At 33.8% G+C, this 27,035-nt stretch overlaps 3 protein-coding genes across 3 annotated transcripts; 2 read left to right on the forward strand and 1 right to left on the reverse strand.

Annotated features, from left to right (window-relative positions):
• The first annotated feature begins 2,032 nt into the window (after positions 1 to 2,032).
• Positions 2,033 to 14,055, forward strand: LOC141723452 (DNA ligase 6-like). Its single transcript, XM_074525263.1, has 19 exons — positions 2,033 to 4,579; positions 4,702 to 4,819; positions 4,985 to 5,066; positions 5,837 to 5,939; positions 6,031 to 6,127; positions 6,567 to 6,669; positions 7,612 to 7,728; positions 7,965 to 8,012; positions 9,034 to 9,131; positions 9,223 to 9,288; positions 9,804 to 9,963; positions 10,102 to 10,209; positions 11,130 to 11,179; positions 12,151 to 12,185; positions 12,322 to 12,383; positions 12,509 to 12,670; positions 12,765 to 12,853; positions 13,186 to 13,285; positions 13,700 to 14,055. The coding sequence occupies exons 1-19, from the start codon at positions 2,263 to 2,265 to the stop codon at positions 14,006 to 14,008; spliced, it is 4,224 nt and encodes a 1,407-aa protein (XP_074381364.1). The 5' UTR covers positions 2,033 to 2,262; the 3' UTR covers positions 14,009 to 14,055.
• Positions 14,056 to 14,454: 399 nt separating this feature from the next.
• LOC141659668 (putative histone chaperone ASF1A) lies at positions 14,455 to 17,183 on the forward strand. Its single transcript, XM_074466594.1, has 3 exons — positions 14,455 to 14,724; positions 16,398 to 16,513; positions 16,604 to 17,183. The coding sequence occupies exons 1-3, from the start codon at positions 14,616 to 14,618 to the stop codon at positions 16,970 to 16,972; spliced, it is 594 nt and encodes a 197-aa protein (XP_074322695.1). The 5' UTR covers positions 14,455 to 14,615; the 3' UTR covers positions 16,973 to 17,183.
• Positions 17,184 to 18,867: 1,684 nt separating this feature from the next.
• On the reverse strand, positions 18,868 to 21,979 carry LOC141723508 (uncharacterized). The gene is made up of 7 exons (XM_074525329.1): positions 21,847 to 21,979; positions 21,558 to 21,759; positions 21,178 to 21,228; positions 20,131 to 20,384; positions 19,430 to 19,579; positions 19,273 to 19,341; positions 18,868 to 19,182 (listed from the first exon to the last, which is right to left on the reverse strand). The coding sequence occupies exons 2-7, from the start codon at positions 21,745 to 21,747 to the stop codon at positions 19,108 to 19,110; spliced, it is 789 nt and encodes a 262-aa protein (XP_074381430.1). The 5' UTR covers positions 21,748 to 21,759; positions 21,847 to 21,979; the 3' UTR covers positions 18,868 to 19,107.
• Between the last annotated feature and the right edge of the window lie 5,056 nt (positions 21,980 to 27,035).

A 27,035-nucleotide genomic window follows, 5' to 3' on the forward strand; every position in this document is an offset into this window, starting at 1 on the left:
CGTTTAATTAGATGATATTCCTATAAAAAGAATGTTAGGAAAATTTAGACATGTCGAGCGACATAAATCACTCATATTGCCTTGTTAACACATGTGGAGTACTATTCTTATGATTAGATACTTTATTTTAGTCCATCTGGCGAATGATTTTTTAAATTACGAAGTGATCTACAGGAAAAAACAAATATAGGAAATTCATACAGAGAAATATGAGAAAGAGGGATTTCTTCAAATTGAGTTGACACGAAATTGAGTTCATTTTTGTCAGATTCCTATAAAAATCTGCCATAACTGTCCTTTGCCCTTCCGGGTCCGAGAATAACAGGAGGCTAAGAACAAATCTAACTGATTTGTAAAATTAAATACCCATTCAAAATGGGGTAACCCATAATACGCAATTGAGATTGATATAATCTATAACACGCATTCATGGTATTACAATTTTTTTGACATAAAAACACATTTAGCGTTGGAGTATATAAATGTACTATGCATTTTTTGAATGCATATTACCATATTATTGTTTCAAACTTGTACTATCCAAAGGAGAAGAAATCTGCACAACTCTTTATCATCAGTTGTGGATCCCATAAATCTTTCTTTTCTATTAATATTCCCTTCTCAAGCAGCAGCCCACTTGAAGACACCGCTGCAGCAGCGAACTACCTGTGGGTAATATACTAACACTACGCGCGACAAATGGACAGTTATATAATCAGGATTTAAGTAAGAATAGACAATGAACCAAATAACAAAACAAAACACGAAGGCATAAACAACAATATATATTCAGTAACTGAATTGACAAATAGTAAATAGAGCATTTAGCTATAACAGAAGTTTTATCAAATCTGTAATTTGAAAGAACTATGAACAGTTGAGGCGCCTAGCCTTCGAGAAGACCAGGCTGTTCTTAAAGAGATTATTGTCCCACTTACATTGTGTTGGGTTGCAACAATATCAATTTCATGATATAACAACAAAGAGCAATGCATCCACAGTCACGTAATGCTCAACAACGACCTATACCTGAGTTCGCCCATAAAACTTATGCTATAGTATGCATATTATGGAGGAGAGAAAAAGAGAAAGTAGCAGCTAGGATTTCACAAGTATGTGATATCAGTATATCTTATTCCAAACGTTTGGTTCTGTATATAATACAAAACAAAATGTAACTGAAGTACTACATTAATTAAAATAAATATTATGACTTAATATGCATTTAATAAAATATATCTCGGAATCAAGAACGTAACATTCAGTATTTTCCTCAGCAAATCCTGACCAGACATCAAGATTTATTAGCAAATCCTGACTAGGCATCATGATCTGTCAAACTCAGCAAATCCGGATCGGTATTTCTAGCAAATCAGAGTTTATAATTTCTGATAAGCAATTACTAATATTCTTTGTTACACAGATTCAATATTAATATTAAAACAATATAATAAGTTAGTAAATATTTCAATTAAACAAGCAGTAAAATTTCTCGTCCGGGTCGTCTATCGCGTATGCGAGACGCTAAGACATTCGCCCAAACCGCCCTTCGACCGTGTCGTAGCGAGGCGGGGCGGCGGCGTGAGGCACACAATAACTTCATGAACACTCACATGTCTTAGTAGTTGTATAATACTCTTGCACATGGTACTATATAAAGTACTAAACCTCTATTTACATAAATAATCAATGTGGGATAAAACCCACACTACCCATTCAAACTACTAATTTCACCTCAATTTCTATATGAATTATACTAAGAAAATAACTTGAATCCAAATATGAAAATTTAAGTTATCAAATCAATTCTGCAACAATTAATTTTTGAAAATTACATAAAAAACATGACTTAAACTTTTCATTTTCTAACACTGCCTAATACAATAAATACACATTCGCGAGTGGGTAGTGTATATTGGCCAATTTGTCATTCTCGTCAAGAATTTTAAAATTTTGATTTTCTTTGTCATTTTTTGTATTCTCGGTGGGGTGACGACCCGAAGTTACTTAAAGCTGAAAGGCCTGGCCTGGTTATTAAATCCTTATTACACAAATGGCAGAGCCCAAACGGAATTTCATACCCACAAAGCCCCCGTAGTCCTGTACAATTTCGCGCCATCTTCATCTCCTCCACTTGAACCACTTCCATCCACAAGGACCACAATTAACCAGCAATTCGAAACACTAACCGTCCGTTCATTTCACTAATAAAAACCCACAAACCACATGAAAGACCACCGTTAAATCACACACCATCCACTCATGTCTTCCAAAACCCTAACCCTAGATTCCTCCACTCTCTATCTCAATTCACTCTATTCCACTTCACCACTCTCCACACTAACTCTCCCACCTCTCTCTCCACTCCCCGCCGATTTCCCCCACTCAAAACGCATCCCTAACTCCCGTTTCATCGTCGACGGCTTTCGATACGCTGGCGATCACTCATTTTCCTACTTCCTCTCTCATTTCCACTCCGATCACTACACTGGACTTACTCCCAATTGGTCTAAAGGTATAATCTATTGCTCTCCTATTACTGCTCGTCTTGTCGTTGAAGTACTTAAAATTCCGTCTGCTTTCGTGGTTTCGTTGCCTATGTGTGAGACGGTTGTGGTTGATGATTGTGAAGTGACGCTTGTTGATGCTAATCATTGTCCTGGTGCTGTTCAGTTTTTGTTTAAAGTTAGGGTTTCGGATAGAGGATACGAGAGGTATGTGCATACTGGCGATTTTCGGTATTGTGATGAAATGAAATTAGAGAATGCTTTTACTGAATTTGTTGGTGCTGATGTTGTTTATTTGGATACTACTTATTGTAATCCGAAATTTGTGTTTCCGGTGCAAGATGAGTCTATTGATTATATTGTTGAAGTTATTAATAGGATTGGTGTTGAAAATGTGAAAAAGTCTAAGTCGGTTTTGTTTCTTGTTGGTACCTATGTTATTGGGAAGGAGAGGATTTTGGTTGAGATTTCGAAGAGGTGTAATAGGAAAATACATGTTGATAAGAGGAAAATGGATATTTTGGGGGTTTTGGGGTATGGGGAGGACGGGGTGTTTACGGAGGATGAATTGGAGAGTGATGTTCATGTTGTTGGTTGGAATGTATTAGGTGAGACTTGGCCGTATTTTCGACCTAATTTTGTGATGATGAAGGAGATTATGGTTGCTAAGGGGTATGATAAGGTAGTTGGTTTTGTTCCGACTGGTTGGACGTATGAAGTTAAGCGTAACAAATTTGCTGTTAGGACAAAGGACTCGTTTGAGATTCATCTTGTACCGTATAGCGAACATTCAAACTATGAAGAGCTTAGAGAATATGTAAAGTTTTTGAAACCCAAGCGTGTTATTCCTACTGTTGGAATTGATGTGGAGAAACTTGATAGTAAGCATGCTCGTGCAATGCAGAAGCATTTTGCTGGCTTGGTTGATGAATTGGCCATCAAGCAAGATTTTCTGAAGAGTTTCCATAAAGGGGCAAGAAATTCAAGTGATAAGATTGTAAATGCTAGTACAGTTGAGATTGAAGAGAAAGAGTTAGCTTCTGATGAAGTTCAAACTTTCAAGGCTACTGATCCTGAACTTCAAGATCAAGTTCCTGGTCTGCAGGATTCTGTTCTAGTAAATGAAAATGACACAGAGGAATTGTTACAAGAACTTAATGATTGCCTGCCTGCTTGGGTTACTCGAGAACAGATGTTGGATCTTCTTAGGAGCTCCAAAAGAGATATTGTCGAAGCAGTTTCTAACTTTTACGAACACGAAATCGAATTTCATGAGCAGGCTGCTGCTAGTACATCTTCTCTCTGTACATCTCAGCCAGGTTTTGGATCAGACTCTTTGTTGCCTTTGGTACCTGATACCGAGGCACCTGGCAGTAGAATTGATAAGAGTCCTTTGAGCATGAAATTCAATTCACTTGGTACAAAACCTGCAATCAAACCTAACATTTCTCCTGCCAAAAAGAGGACGAAAATAAAAAACAAACCTAACAAAAGAGCACGAACAGGTTCAAGTAACGAAATCACTGAACCAAAACAAAACACAATTACAAAGTTCTTCAGTAAGCTTGTGTATCCGGATCCCGAAGGTGATAAACTTGTAAATGTTTGTGCAAAATCAGATAAAGACAAGATTGTGTCGCAAACGGATTGTACTTGGCCTTATAAAGAGGAGTTGGAGCAATTTATGCAGATAGTAAATGGCAGTGCATCTTTAAGAGATTATGCTTCTAACATATTGGATAAGGCAAAGGGAGATATCAGTAAGGCACTAGACATATATTATAGTGACCGTGATTGTAGCCCTAACGAGAATAAAGAAAAATTGCCTGAGAGTAGCAAATCGGCCGCTGCTCACCAATTTGGATGTTGCTCTTCTGTCCAAGATACGGAAGAGACTGTGAATTTGCTTAAGGTGGATGATACTTTAGCAATCAGCCAACCATCAAACAGTCCTGTATCACTAGTATTTGATAAAAACAAGGTTCACATATCTACACACGAACGACGAACTGATGCTGTTACTTCATGTCTTGTATCGTTACCACTTCAGGATTATTCTCCAGTAGACTATGGTAGGTATTTATCTAAAAAACTTAAAAACTGAACCAAGTTCTTTTAATGTTGAACGAACCTAAATTAGCAACATTGTATACTCTCTTGCCTGAGACATTGACTCCGATTGCAATATATGCAGCATGCTGGAAAGGTGGACAGCCGGCTCCGTATCTACATCTTGCACGAACTTTTGACTTGGTCGAGGAAGAAAAGGGAAAATTAAAAGCTACATTGATGCTGTGCAATATGTTTAGGAGGTTCCTATTCTCTGGATGGCTATCCTTTTTTTTATTATTATTATCAATGATTTGGTTTCCTAGTAAAGCTCAAGTCAGGCTGGGGACAATCCCACATATGAAAACCTTTTGTACTTGAAGAAATTATTTGGTAGAAGTAATCACAAATATGGTTAAATTTTGTAGTTTAATGGCTCTGTCTCCTGAGGATGTTCTACCTGCCGTGTACTTGTGCACAAACAAGATTGCTCCTGATCATGAAAATGTGGTTCGTGTATTTTATCTTTTGCACAATTTGTGACCCTTGATGATATCCATGATAACATCCCCACCCCGTAAACATGTACATATTGATCATTCCGAATGGTTCTGTTAATCAGAAAGTTGCCTGATTGTTGTGCAGTGCTGTGACTACAATTATGTAATTAATGTATGCACTGTTAAACAAATAAATGGAATCTTGCTATATCATGCGAAAATAAATGCAACTTTTTTTCCTTATCTTCCACTCCCGCTTTGTGGATTACCGGAAATTATTATATCCCTGTCCAACTTTTTTTTGTTAGGAATAGTTGCGCGTGGTCGATGAGTGTGGATGGTTGTTGTATGAGGCGACTTCTTTCATTCTCCTTGTGAAAAACATCTATTCCTTTTCCCTTTTATAATTTTCTGCTGGTGGCTTTTCCTTCCTCTTGTTCTTAGTGAAGTTATAATAAGTGCAGCTGCTTACAATTAAACTTGTAACTTCTAATGGCAACCGATTTTTTTATATATAAATATTTTGAATAAGTCTCTAATAAAAAGCTTTCCCACTTTTCTTCAATGACAGAAAAGCACTTGCTTCAGTACATGTGTTTTGTCTCAGACTTGGACAGTCCCCCAAACTTCAGCTCACTGTGCCTTCTGCCAAACTTAGTAGTGTTGAGTAATTTGGTGAAATTAAATGGCATAGATGTTGTGAATGGTGCTTTCTGTGGGTTTGTCTTCCAACAATCTGCTTGCTTACCTGAAAATCTGACCAATTTTTATTGCACTTAGGAATTAAATATAGGGGGAAGTATTATTGTATCCGCACTTGAAGAGACATGTGGAACAAATAGATCTAAAATCCGGACACTGTACAACAATTTGGGTGATCTTGGTGAGAACACAATGGTGTTTGTCATTTGAATGTTCTTCCAAATGAGGCTTATTTGAATTCTCAAATTCACTGATTGGTTTATCTGTATCAGGTGATGTTGCTCAACTTTGCCGACAGACACAATCGTTGCTTGCTGCTCCTGCGCCACTCTCAATCCGAGGTGTATTTTCAGCACTCCAGAAGATTAGGTACTGATACAAAATCTCTTGATGTGCTAGGAACTTAAACCTATAAGTTAATTAATTTTGTAAACATTTAACTGGTTTTACTGTTTTAGGATAAGCCACGTGCAAGGATGCTGCTCAAAATTGGCATCTTAATTTAATTTATTGTGGGGGATGCACCCTAGAAATATTTCCTTGTTAACCAATATTAAGTGGTTGTTGCCTTATATTTGCATTTTCATGTTTTACAAGCAACCTAATTGATTTGATCTTTTCACTAAACATGGAAGTGTATTATCTTACAAGAATGTGTCTAGAGGCAAACAGGCCCTGTTGTCTCTGTGTGTGCGCGCGTGTATGCGCATTAACATCTTTGTACTATAAATTTGTTAAAATCATGTTTCCGCACTGCTCTAAAGCCGCAATATTATTGCATACATTTCAATAAAGTTGGATATGTCAGTGTACAAACAGGTAGTGGAAGTACTGGTCGAAAGAAAGGCCTCATTATGAATCTTATGAGGTCATGTAGAGAGAAGGAGATGAAGTATCTTGTTAGAACCTTGGTAAGTTTGTAATGTTTTTTATGTGCCGTATTGCATAAGCTTCCAGATCCCTAAGAATTTTTTTGCATTACATGTCAAAAAATTTAAATCTCTTGGCAGTTCATCTCTTTGCTTTGCTCCATTATGTAAGTCAATATATTGTAAGAATAAACAATTCATTTAGGGTCCTGCTTCATGTATTTGCTCACTTTTTTTCTTTTTTTTTGCTAATTTATTTGCTCACTTTTTTTCTGCTTGACCTGTAATGGATATAATTTATGATGATCATGATTCTTAGTAGGTTATGACATGAAAATTATTCTAAAATCTGATTTTTCCTTTCTGGCGATCTTGTTCTAAACATTTTAAATTCTGAAGGCACTTTCACCACTGATAGTGTGTCTGTTGTCTACAGATTGTTAATTGATGTTCATTTACCCTTTAGTGTATGTATCCGTCCCTGTAACTGTTTTTCCTCAAAATGTGGAATGAAAAAGAAGCAGAATTCAAGACTAGGACAAGTGAGATGAAATTAATTTAGATAGACCAGAAAGTGAGGTGCAGTTGAGACTTGAGAGAGAATATAACTTTTAAAGAGGTTTTGTGTTGAGATGGCAGGAAAACTGATGACTTGAAGATAGTAAGAAGATAATGGAAGAGATGAAGTAAGATTGTAACTCTAGTAACCCTAGATGCATCTTTAGATCCTAAAAAATCCTTAACGTTGTGACTTATAATCGTTTTTTAACAATTCTCTAACCATTAAATTTTAAAAATCACATAGTGACCTTATGTTCGATGTCAGCAACTATGGTTAAATTTTTATTTCATAAATTCAGCATCCCTGGAGAGTGACCTTAATTCCAGATGTGTATTGTTTTTCCTAGAGAATGCAGATATCTCCCCCCCCCCCCCTCCCTTTGATTATGTAAATGTAGGTAACTAGATATTATGTAATTTTAGGTTAGGAATTTACGTATTGGCGCAATGATGAGAACTGTTCTGCCAGCATTAGCTCAAGCTGTTGCTATGAGCTCATCTCCTGAAGGATTAACTGAAAATGCAAAGCAACAATTTCAGGTTTGCTTAAGTTATGGTTTCGGAATCATTTAATTATGTTTGTGCTACAAGGGAAAGATTCCGTTTCCCATTATTTTTCTTTCATCTCTGCACATGGTAATTTGGGATATAAGTTACAAGATCAGCTGCAGTGTACAATATATATCAGTCTGAGGTCATATCAATGCTTTGTACTTACATGACCCAGTGCACTGATATAATCTCCACCTGATTCTTTTTTTTTCCAAATTTGTTAGGCACTTTCTGCAGCGGTTCTTGAAGCATATAATGTTCTTCCCAATTTGGTAACATTTTCCTTTCAGCATTTGTTCACTATATCTGTGGTTTTCACTGATGTGCCTCTTATCTTGCTGTACTGTAATCTTGTCTTGTGTATAGGAAATACCTATTATTCCATAAAAAATTGCAACAAGTAGATATGTTTGTAATAGCTTAGGTCTGGGTTGGTGCGAGCAAATTAGGCAGTTTTTGAATAGGAAAAAAATGATACTGTTTAGAAATTCTTCATTCAGTCAAGCTTTGACTGAGGAAATGGAATTAGGGAATGCTTCTTTACGCTTCTAGTTGCCTAAACAAACACATGATGTTTACAACTTATTGTACAGGGAGCAGTTTGTATATGCATTTGTTCTTTTTAGACAGAATAGTTGAACAAAAAAATAACCTCTAGATTTAGTAGAATTTACATCAATCTATTGTAGTTATCTATTTGGGTGCATCAGACTGGTCACAAGATTTGGAATTTTGTTTCTGTAAAGTTCAAGTAAGAACATCAAGATGTTATTTACATACATTTAGTACTGGAAGGAGACAGAAATGCAAATGACTTGACATTTAAAATAGATAATGTATACCCCCCCCCCCCCTTTTAACATTTTTATGTTTCCATGAGTTGATTCTTGCAAATGACTGGAGCTCCTGAAGTTTAAATTGATATAATCATAAGATATGCAATAAATGCTCGTGCTTGTTGAGAGTTTGTAGAGCTGTGCAAGATTAGTGTATCAATTTAGTATTTGGAGTAGGTCATTTTTTATCTGAACTTAATTATGAGGTATTCATCCAATATTGTTTACTGAACTTTGGCTCTATGTAATTGAGGGGTTTCTAGTGTTCTTGCATGTAATTTTCTGTTTCCCAGTGAATTTGGTAGTTTCATATTGATTTTGATGTAAACGGTAAACCTTCCTGATGTTTATTTCTATATGTAGGGAGTGTCTTATTTTCAGTGTCTTATTTCCCTTTACTTGCTTGCTTTATCTGTAAATTAAGATGTCAATTCATATCATTAGTTTTTGTGATCAGGATCTGCTTATACCATCCCTTATGGACAATGGAGTTAACTTTTCATCAACAACTTTGTCAATGGTTCCGGGCATACCCATTAAACCTATGCTTGCAAAGTACTTTTGCTGCTGTTACGATTAATTATCGTTAGTTGGAGGATTTATAAACTTGCATTAGCTAATTTTGTTTTGTTTGTATTTGTTTTAGAATCACCAATGGGATACCTCAAGTGTTGAAGCTCTTCTCATGTAAAGCTTTTACATGCGAATACAAGTATGCTGCCCCCTTGTGCGTGTGTGTGTGGGGTCACTTGTCTAATTTAATCCGATATTGTAGTGAATCAGCTTTATTATTTACAGAATCTATTTAGTATAAAGATGGTTGTATAGTTGTATAAATTAGCGATAAGACCAGAGATCAACTTTCTGGAAGAAGGTAATTAAGCTGGTGTTGGTCAATTATGGATTGCATGACGTGCTATGAGAAATTAACCAATATTATATTAAATCGAGACACTGCCGCACCTGGGGTGCCTAACTTTGTGCATCGTGTCCACAATTATAAATTATCTCAAGTTCGAATGAATCACCATATAGTTCTCAACTTGTCTCTGTTTCTTCTTGGAGGACTTCCCATATTCATATATTCCTTTTTCTTTTTGTGAATTTTTCTTCTTCAACTTCAAAACAAATCTGACCCACAAAGAAAATTCATCTTATATGTTTGTATGGTCTTCCTAGAACTTATTTTCACTGTTGTTAAAGTTGTGTACACTGATGCTTTTGCAGATATGATGGCCAGAGAGCACAAATCCACAAATTAAGTGATGGATCCGTTCGTGTCTTTTCACGGAATGGGGATGAAACAACATCGAGATTTCCGGATTTAGTAAATATAATTAAGGAATCTTGCAGCTCTGAGGCTTCAAGTTTTGTGTTGGATGCAGAGGTATAGTGATTTACCAGGATATGCAAATGTTTCTTAGAGATCCAATAAATAATACTTTTTCCTGGGCTGGTTTACTAGATATGAATTTGTGTAAATCGCCATTCTGATTTCTGATCTTATAATATCTTGCTGGTTTAGGTAGTTGCTGTAGATAGGAAAAATGGATGCAAGCTTATGTCTTTTCAAGAACTTTCTTCCCGAGAGAGAGGGGGAAAAGATTCATTGATTGCTGTTGATAGCATAAAGGTTAGATATCTTAATTATGTGGTTCAGTCAAAGCAATTGTAATGAACTGTTTATAGCTTTGTACTGTACTATTAACCTCCTCTAATGTCTAATCTTGGAAGTCTATGCTAATGAACGCAAAGACACGAACCAGTTTCATGTCAAGTAGATTGAGTTTGGGTCTCCTTGTAATATTTATAGTTGCTTACTTCTGCAGGGTTACAATGCGTGTCAAGATGAATAGCTTGGGAAAAGATAATGATAATGATGCATCTATCTATTTTAAGACTTGTGACAAAGAACCTAGATAGGTTGAAGTTGTAGGGAAGCTTGACTTAAGTAGATTGAGTTTGGGTCTCCTTGTTATAATATAGAGTTGCTTCCTTCTCTGGGGGTCACAATGCGTGTCAATTTATAACTCAGGGAAGTTAAAGACACATTTATTAAAGGAAATATGAAAAAGTGCAAGTTTTATAGGTCTGATAACCTGTAGGGAAGTTTGAAAAATTTTAAGGATGTCATAGTTTTGCATCTGAGGAACGTTGGTAAAACAAATTAAGTTGAAAGATACAATTAGTGTTTCTATTGAGAAGAATCTATCAAAATAATGGTCAGGGGAATACTATTATTTGTACTCTGATACAGTTTATAGAAAAAGTTAACACCCAAAGTCATTCCTTAGCAAACCACCCTCTTCACTGCAGTATGTGGAATCACAAAATACATATTTAGTTGAGGTTGTTGCAGAATCTAGATCCAAAATCTCTGGTCTCTTATTTTATTTTTGGTGGTTATTAGTTTCATCAACATTGTTACTCTTTTTTGCTTATAGTTTTGTGTCTTTAGTGCTGCAGATGATTTTGCAATTTTATTGTTCATGTGGATAATCAGGTATATTTGTTATTGTGGTTGAACTGGATCCTTGTATGCTCTTCATGCAGGTTGACATTTGTGTATTTGCCTTTGATATCATGTTTGCCAATGGAGAACAGTAAATTTCTTAAACATTTCCTTTAATTTTTTATATGCACTGTTTGCATTAAGCAAAAAAATTAGTTGCTGCTCTGATTTTATTATTAGACTTTGCAGTGCATAATCATTTGATGTTGGCACATTACTATATTAGTCAGTGCTTTAGCCTTAATTCGTTTATATTTTATCTGGTGGTTAGCTTTGTAATTATAGTAGTAGCGTGATCATTAGCAGATTAGCGGCTAACGTAGTTTTCTTTGTGTTTAATAGAAAGAAGCAATATCCGTCAGTAAAATGGCAATAGCGTCATTTGTAGCTATGTATGGTTAGTAGTTTGTTAAGAATCAAGATAATAATTAGGAATATTTTCTTTTCTTTTTTCGTCGGAGGAATATTTTTTTTTTATCCAAGTTAAGTTTCCAGTCCTATACATGAGATGTAATCATCTCATTTTAGTCAGATTAATAAATTGACGAAGATTTGATAATATATGAATGAACTAATTGCGTTTTTACCACATCTCTGCGGACAGAGGTCCTATTTCCTTGCTCTACCACATCTTCATCCCTGCTCAACATCAAAAATAAGCTCAAGATCAGCTGAACACACCATAATCACTTTAAGATTTTTACATTGAATCTCATGCTTTTGGTGTTTCCTTGTGGTTCGTAATCACGTATAAGTTTTTTTTTGTTGATATAATGAAGTTTTTAGTCAGGCATGCCTCAGATATGCAGTTTGGATATGATCTTAAATTCGATATGTAGCTTATTTCCTGATTCAATAGATGTCGAAGTTCAACTTTATTTCAGTATTAAGGCATATTTACATAAAACTATTTCAATTTATTATTACTTAATACATGAGAAAATAGAAAAAGAACAGGAAACATGCCCTTAATAGACTACCTTTAATTTGTTTGAGCTTGTAGCATCAGTGGTAACAAAAGTTCTGATGGAATTCAGGACTTCTAAAATATTTTTTTGACAGGCTTTTGGGCATTCCACTCCGCCAAAGACAAACGTGTATGTTTGTATCTGCTTCTTTAATCTTGATATTAATTATTCTGGACTTGCAATGAGATGTTCAATACGGTATCTGAAATTTTTAAAAATTATTAATCTTGCATCTCCAATCTTCCTTTTGTACCAAAATCTTCAGATCTGAAGAAACTTTTTGGCAATGAGAGAGCGGGTTATTTTGAATTTGCACGAGAACTAATTGTGAGTGCTTTGGCATTGGCTTGAGAAATATCAATTTTACCTTTGAATCTCTCTGCAAATGCGGTCACCATGTTACTGGTTTATTAACAGTGTCAAATACCATATTATCTAACTTTTTGTTTTAGGTGGAAGCTGATGATGCTGTCATGACCAATGACGAGACACTGACTAAAATAAACTCTTTTCTCGATGATGCTCTGCGTTCATCCTGTGAAGGAATAATGGTCAAATCCCTTGATGTTGAAGCTGGATATACTCCATCTAAGCGTTCTGATGCTTGGTTGAAGGTCGTGTGGGATTAAAAATATAGCAGTAAATATTTTTGTCATTATTAGAAAGCCTCCATTTATGAGCATTTATTTAGTAGCTCCTCCTTTGCAGGTTAAGCGAGATTACGTAGATGGTCTAAATGATTCTCTTGATTTAGTTCCGATTGGTGCTTGGCATGGGAATGGAAGAAAGGCAGGATGGTAATAAGAAATATAATACTATAATCATCCTGGTCCCTTAGTGCTTTTACCAAATAATTTCCTTTCATTATCTTTTCATTTGAATATATAGATGAATGGTTGTAGCTAACAGACTCTTAAGGACTCCTAGAATGTTTTACTTTTTAATGCAAAATGTCGTTAAGTTCGATAATTGTTTTTTTAAAGGATGTAACATATTTATGTGTGTGTACAATCCCTATATTGGCCTATTACTTAAAACCAAATATTGCATGTACAATCCCTTGTAGGTTTTGGCTTATATAAGCATCACAGTGGACCTTTCAATATTGTTCCATCTTTTTTTGTGTCAGGTATAGTCCCTTCCTTATGGCATGCTACAATCCCGATATTGAGGAATTTCAGTCTGTGTGTCGTGTGATGTCTGGGATTTCAGATTCATTCTACACAGAGGTAATTAAATTCTCTTACTCTGTAATATAGTTCTACAAGTCTGGTGCTATTATTTTAATATGTTGATCATGTTAGTTGTGGTTTGAGCACAGAAGTCAGTAAGCAGTTTGTAACTGTCCTAGTTGTATCATCAATTTTCTCAGAGATACTGTCGAATCTGATATACGTTTACGTCCCTTGCACAATTTACCGGAACATAGGATGTTGATTGTTTTATAACAATTAACAAACTCATGTACCAGAAGAAGCAAATTGTGCATGGTTGTGGGAGTATTAATTATCACTTGTCAAAATTGAAGTCTTCTTGTGCTCATCATTTCTAAGCACTTTCAGATTATAGTCCATACTGTTCTTACAACTGCCTTACCAATACATAACAAATTAAAAACATCTTGCTTTGAGTTGTGTTATCAGATGAAAGAGTTTTACTCAGAAGACAAAATACTCTCCAAGAAACCACCATATTATCAAACTGGAGAGAAGCCTGATATGTGGCTTGTTCCGGAGCTTGTATGGGAGATAAGGGGAGCTGAGTTCTCCATATCACCTGTGCATCATGCTGCCATTGGTTTAGTCCATCCATCCCGCGGCATTTCCATCCGTTTTCCAAGATTCATCCGTTCCAGGCCAGATAGAAAGCCAGAGGAGTGTAGCACGTCCATGGATATAGCTGAAATGTTTAGTTCTCAAACCAGAAAGATGGATGTTAATATTGCAGAATAATTGTTTGTCAAGTAAAACTGTATATAAATACTTTCACCATTTTCTTACTCTTCTCTTCCTTTTCCTCTCAATTTAATTCCTCTTTTTATCGAAAACTAAACAAGTCACAATTTAATTCCTCTTTTTATCGAAAACTAAACAAGTCACTTGGCGTTGGCAATCACAAAAACATAAAAAAGTAAAAGTAACAAAAATTCAAATATTAAACTTTCCGAAAAATATCAACTCAAATTACATTGTTAAAAAAGGGCCTGTTTTTTAATCTTTAATTAATTTTAAATGAATGATGGGCCAGGGCCAAGTTTGACCAATATTTCCCGCCGGTAAGCCATCATCTGATTTTAAGCTCCGACAATATTTAGAAACTCCCGCCAACCGGCTATAAACGGTAACAACCCAAACAACCGGTAACATATATAAATCTCTGAACCCACTAAAACTCACTCTTCATTCTATTTGTTCTTCGCTGGTCTTTCTTTTTTCAATCACACAAATCCCTCTAATTTTCGCGATTAGGGTTTTGATGATTGTTATAAAACCCTAGAATTGTGGTTATTAGTGTTCCATACGAAGTTTTTTATAAACATATTAAGATTTAATTGATAAAATGAGTGCTGTGAACATCACTAACGTGACCGTGTTGGACAATCCGGCGTCGTTTCTTACTCCGTTCCAGTTCGAAATCTCGTACGAGTGTGTTAGCTCTCTCAAAGACGGTATGTGTCTATATGTATGTATAGATTATATTACGTATTTGTATTGTATATAGTGCATGCTAATTGTGTTAGTTGTTTGTTGTGTTAATATTGTAAAATTAGGGTTTACTTTTGTGTTATTTATTGGATTGTTAGGGTTGGATGAATGTGAGTTTAATTGGACGGTAAAATTACATAATAATAGTAGAAGTTTGTTATTTTTAGTGATAATTAAGTGCGTGTGCAATGCTACTTATGAATTGTGTATTGTTATTACGTTCTCTAAATTCCGAACATATCGGTTTGAAGAGAATCGTGACATTTGGGGAAAATTAAAAGAAAATTTGGGGAAAATTAAATGTTATTATCTTCTGAATGAAATGGGAAAATTAAAATTAAATGTTATTCTCTGCTGAATGAATGTTGATTATGTTGTTGATAAATGTATAAATGTACTATATATACGAGTTCAATCTAAACCATTTTAATCTAACCGAAATGTACCTGGAATTCGAGTTTTGTTGCAAGTGGTTTAGATTGAACTCGTATATATAGTACATTTATACACCTTACTGTGAGTTTCATTGAGTTTGCAATTCTGGATTTTTTTTTTGAGAATTCAGGTGCTAATAGTATTGTGTTCTAATTAAGCTGAACTGGCCTTGCTATGGTTCAGTTATTAACTTTTATTTGAGCAAGGATGTTTTTCTTCTAAAATTGCTGTTAATAACTTTTGTACAGTGCTATGCATCATTTTTCCTGGGTTCAGTTGAACATTTTCTAAGGCTTATAGTGCTAAAATTCTGCATGTTTATGGACCCTAGACAGTGACTGTTAAAAGTTTGGCTTGTTGATAATTGGGCCTGTTAGAGGGCATTTCTTTTAGGTTTAAGTGAGGCTTCGTGCTATTTTACCCAACTCTTCTATTTACCAATTCACCTAGAGTACTGCTTCGTATGTTACAGCTTGAGTACGTGTCAGACACTTGGCACTCCGTATGCAATCATGTTATTTCATATACTTTCAGTCAAGTCCAGGAAACATAAGTTTCACTAGGAGAGAGACATGGTTAAGTGGTTTCTTCTGCCCTTGGGGAATTTTGAGTAAGCTACAGAAGGAAGATATTTTACCAATTTTTAAAGTAGAGTGCTTATAAAACTAATATAGACCTTAAAGTTTGGAACTTGTGCATGGTTACACATCGGTTTAAATTTAGAATACAACTATAGTGAACTCTTGACAATTGACATTGATGTTGTTCTATAATTGCTTGAGAAACTAGTTAATTACTCTGGCACTGATAGGTTTTGGATCATGAAAAATGATTTAGTACATCCTCAACTCGGCTTGAGTCAATACTTCCAGTTTTGATTGCAAGTTTCTGACCTTTTACAACACAGTGCCCGTAGTTAAAGGTTAAAAACTAAATTTCTTGTATGAATTTGTCAAATTTGTCTATTAACTAGTAAACTGGATATAGTTTAAATATGAAGGTAAGTTCATTCTTTTAATTTTTTAAAATGCTTGATTGATAGAGTTTTCTACATGGAAAAGATTGATGGAGACATTATATGGAACTAAGACCACCTCTAACTAATTGCAAAAAGAAAAAAAAAATGAATTTTATAACATCTAAGATTTAAGTGTTGTTAACATGATAACATTCAGCTTATAGTCAGTCTTTACTTGTGCAGATCTGGAGTGGAAACTCATATATGTGGGGTCAGCTGAAGATGAGACCTATGACCAGCTTTTGGAAAGTGTTCTTGTGGGGCCTGTCAACATTGGGAATTATCGTTTTGTTTTCCAGGTATTCTACATTTAGACGAAATCTCGTAAGTAACTTTGATTTTGATTGCGTGTTAGTCGTGTTCATTCTATATCTGTTGCCTTATGCCAGGCGGACCCTCCAAATCCATCAAAAATTCGTGAAGAAGATATAATTGGAGTGACTGTCCTCCTGCTAACTTGCTCTTATCTGGGTCAGGAATTTGTTAGAGTGGGCTATTACGTGAATAATGACTATGATGATGAAAAGCTCAAAGAGGAACCTCCTCAGAAAGTTCTGATAGACAAGGTTCAAAGAAACATATTGACCGACAAACCAAGGGTGACAAAGTTTCCCATAAATTTTCACCCAGAAAATAACGAGGGTGGAGAACAAGCCGAACAAGCCTCTCCCAGTAATCCAGCAGAAGCAGATGTAGTCGAGGAACCAACATCTACTTTACTCGATCCACCCGCAGATAAAGATGATAAAATAGTGTAGATGTTCTGTATGGGTCCTTGACTTCCTCTGCTGAAGTGCTTGCCAAAGAAGTTCGAAATTTTGGTAATTTCATCTCTAGAAAATTAGATGATGTTGAACGTGGAGTATGTTTAGGTTGTCTATGAATTGAGATTTTGTGATGTTTGTAGAAACAGTTATTATCACCTTCATCCTATTTTTTCTTTTGATATATTTCTCTACTTTCCTTCAATATGTGTCCCTCATCACGGGTACCCTTGTAGTTGTCAACTTCACAATTATGAAGTGCTATGTTTGGCTGTTATGTCTGTCCAGCATATGTTGCAACGTCGGATTCAGAATGTTAAAAATTGATGTCATGAAACGACAGTTGTAGATTATATATCTGCTGTATAATTGTGTCCTTGGAATGAGTTTCTGCCTAGCAGGTGAAACTGTAAAATTATCTTACACGCCCTGTAAAAGGCTCATCAAATTGTTGCTGCTTACTAGTATACTCACAAGTCACAATTGAAATTGCTAAAAGAGAGTAATCATCCATTTGAATCTCAGAGGAGCATCACTTCCAGTTGGATCAGACCCATGCTACCTGATGTACAACCATGATTAAAGAAATCGGCCGATTTTTCAGAATTCTTGATAAATCATCCAAAAATTGGTCCAAAATATTTGATCGATTATCGATAAATCACTGATAAATCAATCGATATATTTTTAAAATTGCTCAATAATTCGTAAATGGGTATCTCAATCGAATAGTTTCGATTTTCGAAATAGGTAACATGTAACACATTATTAGAGTATCTGTAATGGTGTTGTCTAAAGTGGTTGACTAAAATAATATAAAATAGTGATTATGTAAAATTTGTTGAACCTGTTAGCTGATTTAGTCCAATGAATTTGATTATAGTAATTGGTTATATTTTAAAAATAGTATATTTTTATTATTTCACGTTATTATAAATAGAATGTATTATTTCGGTATGCTAAGTAGATGATGTGTAATTTAAATACATGTTTATATATGTTCGATAAATATAGGCAATATAGGGAGGTTGGCTAAAATTTTAGCTAATAGAAATAAACCATCAGACTAGATTAATTTTTAACACATTTTTAATTAAAGCTTTTTACCCATCGGAGATACTACTAAACTAGAGAGCAGTATTCCAAAAATAATCTAATGCTTGATTCTTTTTTCACAACTAATCTGGTCCTGAATGTTACAGCAAGGGACTCTGATTCTCACAAAATCACTGCATTTACTCCCGCCCGAGGCTCCTCTGTTTCATTTTAGTCGTCTCTTAACTTTTCGACACATATATTAAAATGCATTAAGCTTAGAGTAAATATTAGTATTATTTTTAATTTTTTTTGTAAGTAAAAGTTTAAGTTAAATATATTTATTCAAAAAATAAAAAATTTAAAAATTATTATTCTAAAAATACGGTCAAAGCAGTTAGAAATATGTGCAGAAAAGTCAAATTATTATTAAAAAGATACGGAGGCAGAGTTGCAGTGAATTAATGACAGTTAAAAATTAAACCCATTTCTTTCAAGTTCTTTAGACCAGGTAAGAGGGTGATGTTAACTGAAGTCTGAAGATAAATAATGCCAAAGTGGAGTTTGATCACAGGCATCATTGAAAACGTAGACATAAGCCATAAACTTGCAAGATAATTCCAAACATCATCTCAATCAATCTAAATCCGCCCATTGTAATGAAAATCATAGTTAAAAAGCCATATCCAGTTGCAAGAAATTTTCTTAGAAATGCCAAAACTTTTATCAACTAACTTTAGTTTCTAAAACCCAAAATCATAGTTAAAAAAAACACTACCATTTGCGGAGAATTTTCTTAGAAATGCCAAAAAGTGCTATCAACTTTAGCTTTAGTTTCTACAAACCAACTGAAGTTAATTGTAATAAAATTTATGACTTCATTCTTATGGGTCTCGTTATTCAAACCCCTAATGTTCAAAGATGCAAAATTCTTTAAAACTCAAACCCAACATCCTTCTCGACATTTAATTGTTACTCCATTACAATATACTGAAAAAAACTCAAACTGGTAAATAGAAGGATGGTTAGTACTCAAACTACCACTATTTTCTTCATTTTTTGGCGCTGAAAGGTATATCATGCTTCTTGAATTGTCAATTTTGACGTCTCTTCTTAGGTGGTCTCTTGGTAGCTTTGGTATTCGGTGAGATGACATCTTCTCCTGTTTTCTGCAGTTTGCAAGGAGAAATGCCAACTTCAATTTCATAAATATTTATATATCTTTCGGACTTACAACTAAGATATTATGTCATATTCACCTTCTTTGCTCTCATCCTTTGCCTCTGCCTCCCTCTATTTTTCTTAGCTTTGGCTGACTTTTGACGTGACTAACAGAATAATGGAGTTACATCAGTTTGTAGATTGGGTACAAATCACACATTTGATTAATACAGAAAAGTTTATAAGATGGCCAACCTGCTCAACAGCAGCAGCTGCTGCTGCTAGAGTTGCAGCATGTCTCTCTTGGTGGGTCTCCTCTTCCTCGAGAGCTTCAAGTTCTCCATCACTGTTAAGCATGATCTTCAATCTTCCTTCACTAAGTAATTTTTCAGATCGGGAATGTCTCTGGTAATAATGAATGTAAAGTTATGTCAGACTTTCTGATTTTAAGAGTACGTATCAAACACTATGAAGGAGATGGCTGGAAAGATTAAGAAGCTGCAGGGATCCTTCAATGAAATAGTGAAGTAATACCTAAAGCAAATAAATTATTTGAAGGTTTTCTGCAGAAGCTTTATCATTTAATGAAAAGCTTCCCGAGTTGTATCATTTCTATAAATCTAATGTGTAGCATGTCATGTGTTTAGATCTACCGTCAGTTGCCACAATATAAAGAACATTGAGTTAATACTAGCAAAAACTATAAAGTGATAATATCAAAATGTCTGATGATCGCATTCGCGACTGAAAAATCAAAATGTCTTATGGATCTAAGCACGTGTCACACCTTTTCTTAAAGCCACTGTCCGCATATTAACATCATCGTGCAATATATAAGACTAATGCATCAGAAGAAAAAAAAACACGAGCGCCTTAATAGACCCCAAAAATATAGAATTACTCTTGATTTCTTTCCAAGGATATTATAAAATATGCATTTCCCAACAATCTCTCACCTTAGATTTTAGATGAGTCCTCAACGTCTCCTCTGTCAAACAGATGATTCTAGGGCATATCTTGCACTTAAAAACTGATTTAGCCTTTAAAACACAAGATGGCAAGTCACTGTCAGATGGAATCTCATCTTTCTCCGCCTTGGTACTATACGGTTTATCTAATTTCCCTGATTTTTTTTTCTCAAAGGGATGGGTTGTACCAACATCTTCCCCCTTCTCTGCAGGGTCCAAATCATCTTCGGAGGATGGTAAACCTGCCAATTAATATGTTTATGCACATCAATCATTGAACTGATAGGATGCAGAATATGTAACATAGTTTTCATTATTCTTAGATCAGAAGCACTACTACATTTCATAACTTGCATTATATGCACGTCAAATTAATGAACCGATCGAATGCAGAATAAGAGTATTCATTATTCTTAAAATGGCAGCACTAGTACATTTTCATATATGCATCATATATAAGAAAGGTTTAATTAATTCAGTATCCCAAGAAGTCAAATTTGAAAAATAGCTAGTATCTAAAAAATTGGACACTTTCGCATAAGATCGTGCTCCTTTAAATCTAGTTGTCAAAGAAAGTCTAGAATGAAGCACCTCAAATAAAGCAGGATTTAATATCTAGAAAAGGTACAGATATCACATCAATAACACTACACAGCAAAAGGATAAGATAAGCCCAAATTATACTGTATGTAAGTATCTACGACAATGAACTGTACAAGGGAAGTCTGAAGTTGTGAACTTGTTACCATTTGATACTGTTATGGGATGAAAGAATGTAGTGAGATAAGCTGTGATAAACCGTGAATCTAAAGGAAATTAACCAATCATATTTTGCCTAAATTTCCATGGCCAGTAATAAGAAAAAGCTTATAACTCTTCTTCAATTGGTTAAAAACTTAAGGTTGCGTGGAATCGAGCATAGCAGGACATCCTTATTAAGAATATATTAACAGCATATGTAACAAAGCTCATTGAACCTAAGGTAGAGAATTAACACAAGCATATAACTCAAAAATTAAAAAACAAACTACCAACCAGGAGAATCAAGATCAACTTCATGTGCCGAGCTGTCCTCACTCTCGTATCCTGAAAAATATAATCCAGACAACTCTGTGAGAAAACATGTCACACATACTATCTCCTACCAATCAAGTAATAGAAACCCCAAATAAAGAGATGAACTAATTTAAAAAAATCAGTATTGTGCCTCATTTCGAAGCAGAATAACATACATACTCATTACCAATTACTGAAAAATACACAAACCATACGAAAACTACGAAACTTGGTAATGCAACAACACCCGGAGTATAAATTCAAGGTAATAAAATAATTAAATTACAACAATTGGATGTAGATACAAAATAACATATTCGAAGAATTCGAATAAAGAGAGGGGGATAAAGACAACAAACCAGAAGAAGAAGAAGAGGGAACACTGCTCTGTTTCTTGTCAGCAACAGCGTTGTTATCATGTTGCATCTGTTCATTGTCTGAATCTAACTCAACCTCGGACTCAGAGTCGCTGTCGGAAGAGGATGAAGAAGAATCAGAAGGAGCATCTTTATCGCCGTGCTCGTGCTTGAAAAATCTCCTCTTTATCATTTCTTCTTAAACCTTAACAAATTTAAAATTAAAATGGATAGAATTTTGTATGTAATTACAGTTATAGACACGAATTGAAAGTGGGTTCGGACAGCATACCTGGAAAGGCGAAGCAACGGCAGTTTGATTAACGAGGACGGAAGTCAAGTAAGGAACTAGGGTTTAAGGCTGTTGGGGGTTTTAATCTCACGTGGACGACCTCACCACAAGGCTCAAGTAATAGAGATGGCTGGATTTTAGGAAATGGGTTATCTATACTATATGCACTCGTACAGTTTTTTTTTAATATTATATAATTTTTGAAAAAAGTTTTGAAATCAATTTTTAATTTTATTCATTTAAAATTTTAAATGATATGATTTCACAATAATTATAAAGGAGACGTATATGTTCATAACTTTTTAGAATATTTAAACTTATTTAAAGTGATAACATTGGTAAGGAGGGAAATGTTATTGTAACTAAGTTATTATTTTATTGAAAATAAAAATATAATGTCTCCATTATGTTGGGATCTTAAAAAATATTAATTTAGCATGATAATTACTTAATCGATATAGTTTTATTGATAATTTAATGTGTATTTTTATAAAAATATTTTTTATGTTTTAACTAAAATTTGATTTTTTAGTTCACATCAATAGGATACAAATTATACTAATTAGTCTGATATTAATTTGATTTATCTCGGATCAGTGGTTTACATTATTTTATTTTAGTCAGATGCCCAATACACCGACCAAATCAAACTAATGATTTTTAGTTTAATTTTTATTTTTTTAAAGTTTGGATCAATAGGATATTTTGGTTTTAAACTGAATAATTAGTATATATGATTTTATTTATGTTGGTCAATTTTTTTTTATTTTAGTTTTGTATTAATTTAGAATCAATTGTATAATGTATTTTTCTATCCTGAATAAATAAAATATATTAATTTGTTTATTTTAAGTACATTAGTATAATAATTTTTGGAGGATTGATAGTATTATTATTTTATCTTAGCCCGATTCATGTGATATATCAACTAAATCTTGATAATTATATTTAGTTTGTTTAAATTTAATTTAGCCGAAGTAACAAATTAGAATAATATAGAACTCGATATGAATTAAAATATAAATTGGTAGAAAAAGTTGAATTTAATATAAATTATAATGATATAGAGTTCGATATAAAATAGAATTGAAATTGGTAAAGTAACATAGGAAGTTAACTTTAATATCAATTAGAATTAGAATTGATCGACCCAATAATTAGAATTAGAATAACCAAGTAAGGGTAATTAAATAATTTCAGCAAGTACCGACCGACCGACTACCAAACTTTTAACGTTTCGTCTATTATAATATAGTATAGATATACTATACTATGATAACCGATATAATTTGTAGTTTGATTAACCCCTCATTTTGGTTATCCGTTTCCATCTTGACCGTCGAATTGTCTTTATCAAATAATCAGTGTCGTTAGATCCAAATACTAAAAAAATACACTCCACGGGTTTTCGGGTTCGACACCTGTCAACAACAAACATTTTTATTATTATTTATAAAGAAAAATATAAGTTCTCAGGTTTCGAATCCCGTTAACAACAAATATTTATATTATTATTTGTAAAAATACATATAAATTTTCAGGTTGGAATCTCACTAACAACAAATATTTATATTATTATTTATGAATAAAATCTTATCAATCATATATTATTTATACTATTTGAACTTAATTCGAAAATATACACAATGAAAGTATAATTATATAATCATCATTTGGTATTTAATTATTTATATAGAATTTTAATAAAATTTCATAAAATGAAATATATATATATATATATATATATATATATATATATATATAAAACCAAGAATCGTGCATCGCACGGGCCGTAAGCTAGTATAATTAAAATTGAAGTAAAGAGTATAAAAAATCCTTACATTAACTTGGACGAGATGCATGTGTTTTTTAAGTATAAAACAATAATAACATTTTTGTAAACGTATATAATTTTTTATAATTACAATCACACTCTCGTGCATTTATATGGAAATTTTTTATAATCTCTCGAAAACTTATGTGAGATAATTTTAGGTAAACTAATCTCTAAAGTAAAATACAAATGAGTGTAAAACAAATACAACTAATTACAAAATATCAAAATAATTATCTAAAAGAAATTTCATTAACAAGTATTTTGTTAAAAAATTTAAATATTCAATGTTTCACAAACATAATAAAATATACAAAAAATCAATTTAGCTATTATATCAACTTTTCATAATTTAAAAAGAGAAAAAAAAAGTAGCATATGTTCAAATATTGAAATAAAAAAAGTCTATACAAGTATAAAACATATTTAGCCGAGCATGTAGTCATAATATTTTTATTTATGATCTTCTCCACTCTTCTAAAAAACTCAACAACATGAGATGACAATAATTCAAATGTGTCAAAAATGTGTCAAAAGCAAAAGACATGAACACGTGTTGATTATCTTTGCTTGATCATATTTACGTTCATTTATCTCACCTGCTTTTATAGTCTCCTGACCAACTACAAACGATCCATTACCAAATCCACTCAAAGGAGAAACTCCCGTTAGATCAACATAAGTATGTTTTCCTCCATTCCAACTGTAAAATAAAACATCAGTTGGTCTGAGAGTTGATCTAACTTCACAGGGAGGAGTAAGAAAGTTAACAAGTGCTTCCTTTTTAGTTGGAATCTCAGCTCTCCATAATACATCATATAGCACATCTCTTACCAAGTCATGTCGATATTTAAACTCTGGTTATTTTTGATAATATATAGCGTGCTCTCCAAATATATCCAACTTACACGTGCACAAGGGACACTGAGCCCTATTTAAAAATAAAGAAATCACGAGCCTGTACCGTAATATCATCTAATACTCTATAGGCGTCATACGTTGTCCTAATTCCTCCATCGGCGTGGTTAATAGGAAATCCTGAGTATGTGTGGCTCCCAAGCACCGGAAAACTGAAGTTTGTCTATCTGATTTTATTAGGTAGAACCTCGCAAATACCACTAAAGTAAAGGTCTATCAAATAATGCATTGGTTTTGGGGGGACAGACCCTTTAGTGGATAATTTAACCTAATCTACACTAGATAACACAATCTGCAGCGATTCTTATGCTAAAGTAAAATGATCTCCATTTGAAATCGTCTCACATTCTTGTAAAATATGATCATGCAAGTCAATAGATTGGATGTGAGAAGTCACAAATGCAAATAATCTAGTTTTTTTTGCAGTATACACACACATACTACCTGAACGAATAGGCAAAGTCGTCAACCTCCATTGAAAGTCACCAAATCCAGGCCCTTCCGATGTTATAATATTGTCCAGTGTCTTCCTCGGTACAATATCAAACCAAGCAGAAGCTTTTCCAAAAAATTATGGTGGGCAGGTGCACAAAGCATAATATAGTTTACTTAGTCTCATACAAACCCTAAGTAAGACAAGCTCACATTGAGGATCATTAAGTTTTTCTAAAGCACCCATAATCTCCACACACTTTACCACTTTCTTCTTAGCAAATTACTCTACAAACTCCCCGCCCATGCTTATAGAACTGTAAAAACCCGAATTTTTGACATCGACAAAAGACCCTTATAAATAGTAAACTTGTTGTTTAATAAAAACTGTTGCGACCACACTCTATATGATTATTTAATTTAAAATTTCGAGTTGATATTATGATTATACATAATAAATGAATGTATGTAAAAGTCGTTAGTCTTCGAAGAAAACCAATATTTTAAAACGATTTTATTTTACGAGCTATCAAGGAATACAAGAATTACACTATGACCAACGAATTAAAAATCCTACGAATAAAACACGAGTTCAAGTATTAGAAAAGATAAGGATTTGCAATAAATGATTACACCACGAACCAGTTACGAGGATTGATCGAGACTATGAGTAAAACGACTAAGTATTTACGAAAGTGCATAAATAAACGATCAAAGCCATGCAACTTTCATGCAAGAGCCATATAAACCAAGCAAGTACTTGCCAAACCAAATTGGATGAGCAATTAGAATATAGTTAGAGACATGGTTCCTTAATATAAGGATTCGAATCTCTTCATGATGAGAATCTTGTACCAAACTAGCTCAAATTTTGGAAAATTTTGCTTCTTGAATTATACACACATCTATACACATAACAAATCAACCAACTTAGTAAGCAAGCCAAGCAAAGTCTCTCCCTCTCTTTCTTCCAAGAGCCCCATTCGGCAAAAAATAAAGAAAACAAGAAGAAGAATCCAAGAACTCAAGCTCTAACCATGGAACAAATCTCAAATTAATTCCTAAGCTTCTTTATTACCAAACTAAGGTAAAAAAAATCACCCATCTCATTTTATTAAAGTTATCTTATCTAAATAAATTGTTGAATATGATAATGAATAATGAAATGGATAGTAATCCCTAGTTTTTTTATTGGTTTCTTGATTATTTAAAGATCTTTAAGCCTATGTAAAGTCTTGTCAAGTACCTACTATTCAAGAAGAACCTCTCAAGAGCTTAAGAAAGGTATAAAACTTTCTCCACCACTTTGTTTTAGTAAGAAGTTTTCAAAAATGTTATAGATCTTGGATGTAAACTAAGTTTTAGTGTTTGTATTGTTCGTTTGAAAGTTGTGGATTGATTATTTGGACGAGGATGGTGTTAGTGAACCAAAATTTGAATTCTTGGAGTAATTGAGATGTTAAATTGTTGATGGTTGTTTATTGGGTAATTGAGAATGAATTAGTATAAACGGAAACATGGGAACCGTATCGTTACGTCGTTATAATACTCGATTTTAGATAACATAGTTTTCTACAGAAATACGGAATTGTTAAACTGTGATTTTGGAAGTCTAAAGGACTGTAAGTTTTAAAGTTTATCGCAAGGATCTTTTACCTTTGATTCTCTTGATTTCGACTTACGGTTTGAAAGTTAGGTTCGTTTTAGTAAACGTGACTTGTACGTTAAAAACTGCCACAGATTACCAACTTTGAAAATAAAAATGGACCACTTAAGAACAATGAACATTTATGAAATTTTGACAGTAGTTGGGTTACACAATGGGAAACCCCTGTAAAAGTTTTAGCTCAAGTTTTTGATTTTTTGATTTTATAAAAATGTCAAAGCCGAGGTTGCGCGGAGTGAAAACACCAAATACAACTCAGTGCATAAAACCCGGTGCCTCGGGATTTCACCCCTCTGCCCAAAAAACTATTTTCAAGAAAATTATTTTAAATGTTTTCTA

Source organism: Apium graveolens, chromosome 5, assembly GCF_009905375.1.
Source record: "Apium graveolens cultivar Ventura chromosome 5, ASM990537v1, whole genome shotgun sequence".
In the NCBI taxonomy this organism is placed as follows: domain Eukaryota; kingdom Viridiplantae; phylum Streptophyta; class Magnoliopsida; order Apiales; family Apiaceae; genus Apium; species Apium graveolens.

Excerpts from the sequence above, each read along its gene's own strand:
- LOC141723508 (XM_074525329.1), bottom strand. The coding sequence starts at position 21,747 with ATGATAAAGAGGAGATTTTTCAAGCACGAGCACGGCGATAAAGATGCT. Across the intron at positions 20,385-21,177 it reads AGTTGATCTTGATTCTCCTG|GTTTACCATCCTCCGAAGAT; the intron begins GTTGGTAGTTTG and ends ATTAATTGGCAG. Across the intron at positions 19,183-19,272 it reads AAAGGATGAGAGCAAAGAAG|AAAACAGGAGAAGATGTCAT; the intron begins GTGAATATGACA and ends TGCAAACTGCAG.
- LOC141659668 (XM_074466594.1), top strand. The coding sequence starts at position 14,616 with ATGAGTGCTGTGAACATCACTAACGTGACCGTGTTGGACAATCCGGCG. Across the intron at positions 14,725-16,397 it reads TGTTAGCTCTCTCAAAGACG|ATCTGGAGTGGAAACTCATA; the intron begins GTATGTGTCTAT and ends TTACTTGTGCAG. Across the intron at positions 16,514-16,603 it reads ATTATCGTTTTGTTTTCCAG|GCGGACCCTCCAAATCCATC; the intron begins GTATTCTACATT and ends GCCTTATGCCAG.
- LOC141723452 (XM_074525263.1), top strand. The coding sequence starts at position 2,263 with ATGTCTTCCAAAACCCTAACCCTAGATTCCTCCACTCTCTATCTCAAT. Across the intron at positions 4,580-4,701 it reads TTATTCTCCAGTAGACTATG|CATGCTGGAAAGGTGGACAG; the intron begins GTAGGTATTTAT and ends CAATATATGCAG. Across the intron at positions 12,854-13,185 it reads AATGGAAGAAAGGCAGGATG|GTATAGTCCCTTCCTTATGG; the intron begins GTAATAAGAAAT and ends TTTTTGTGTCAG.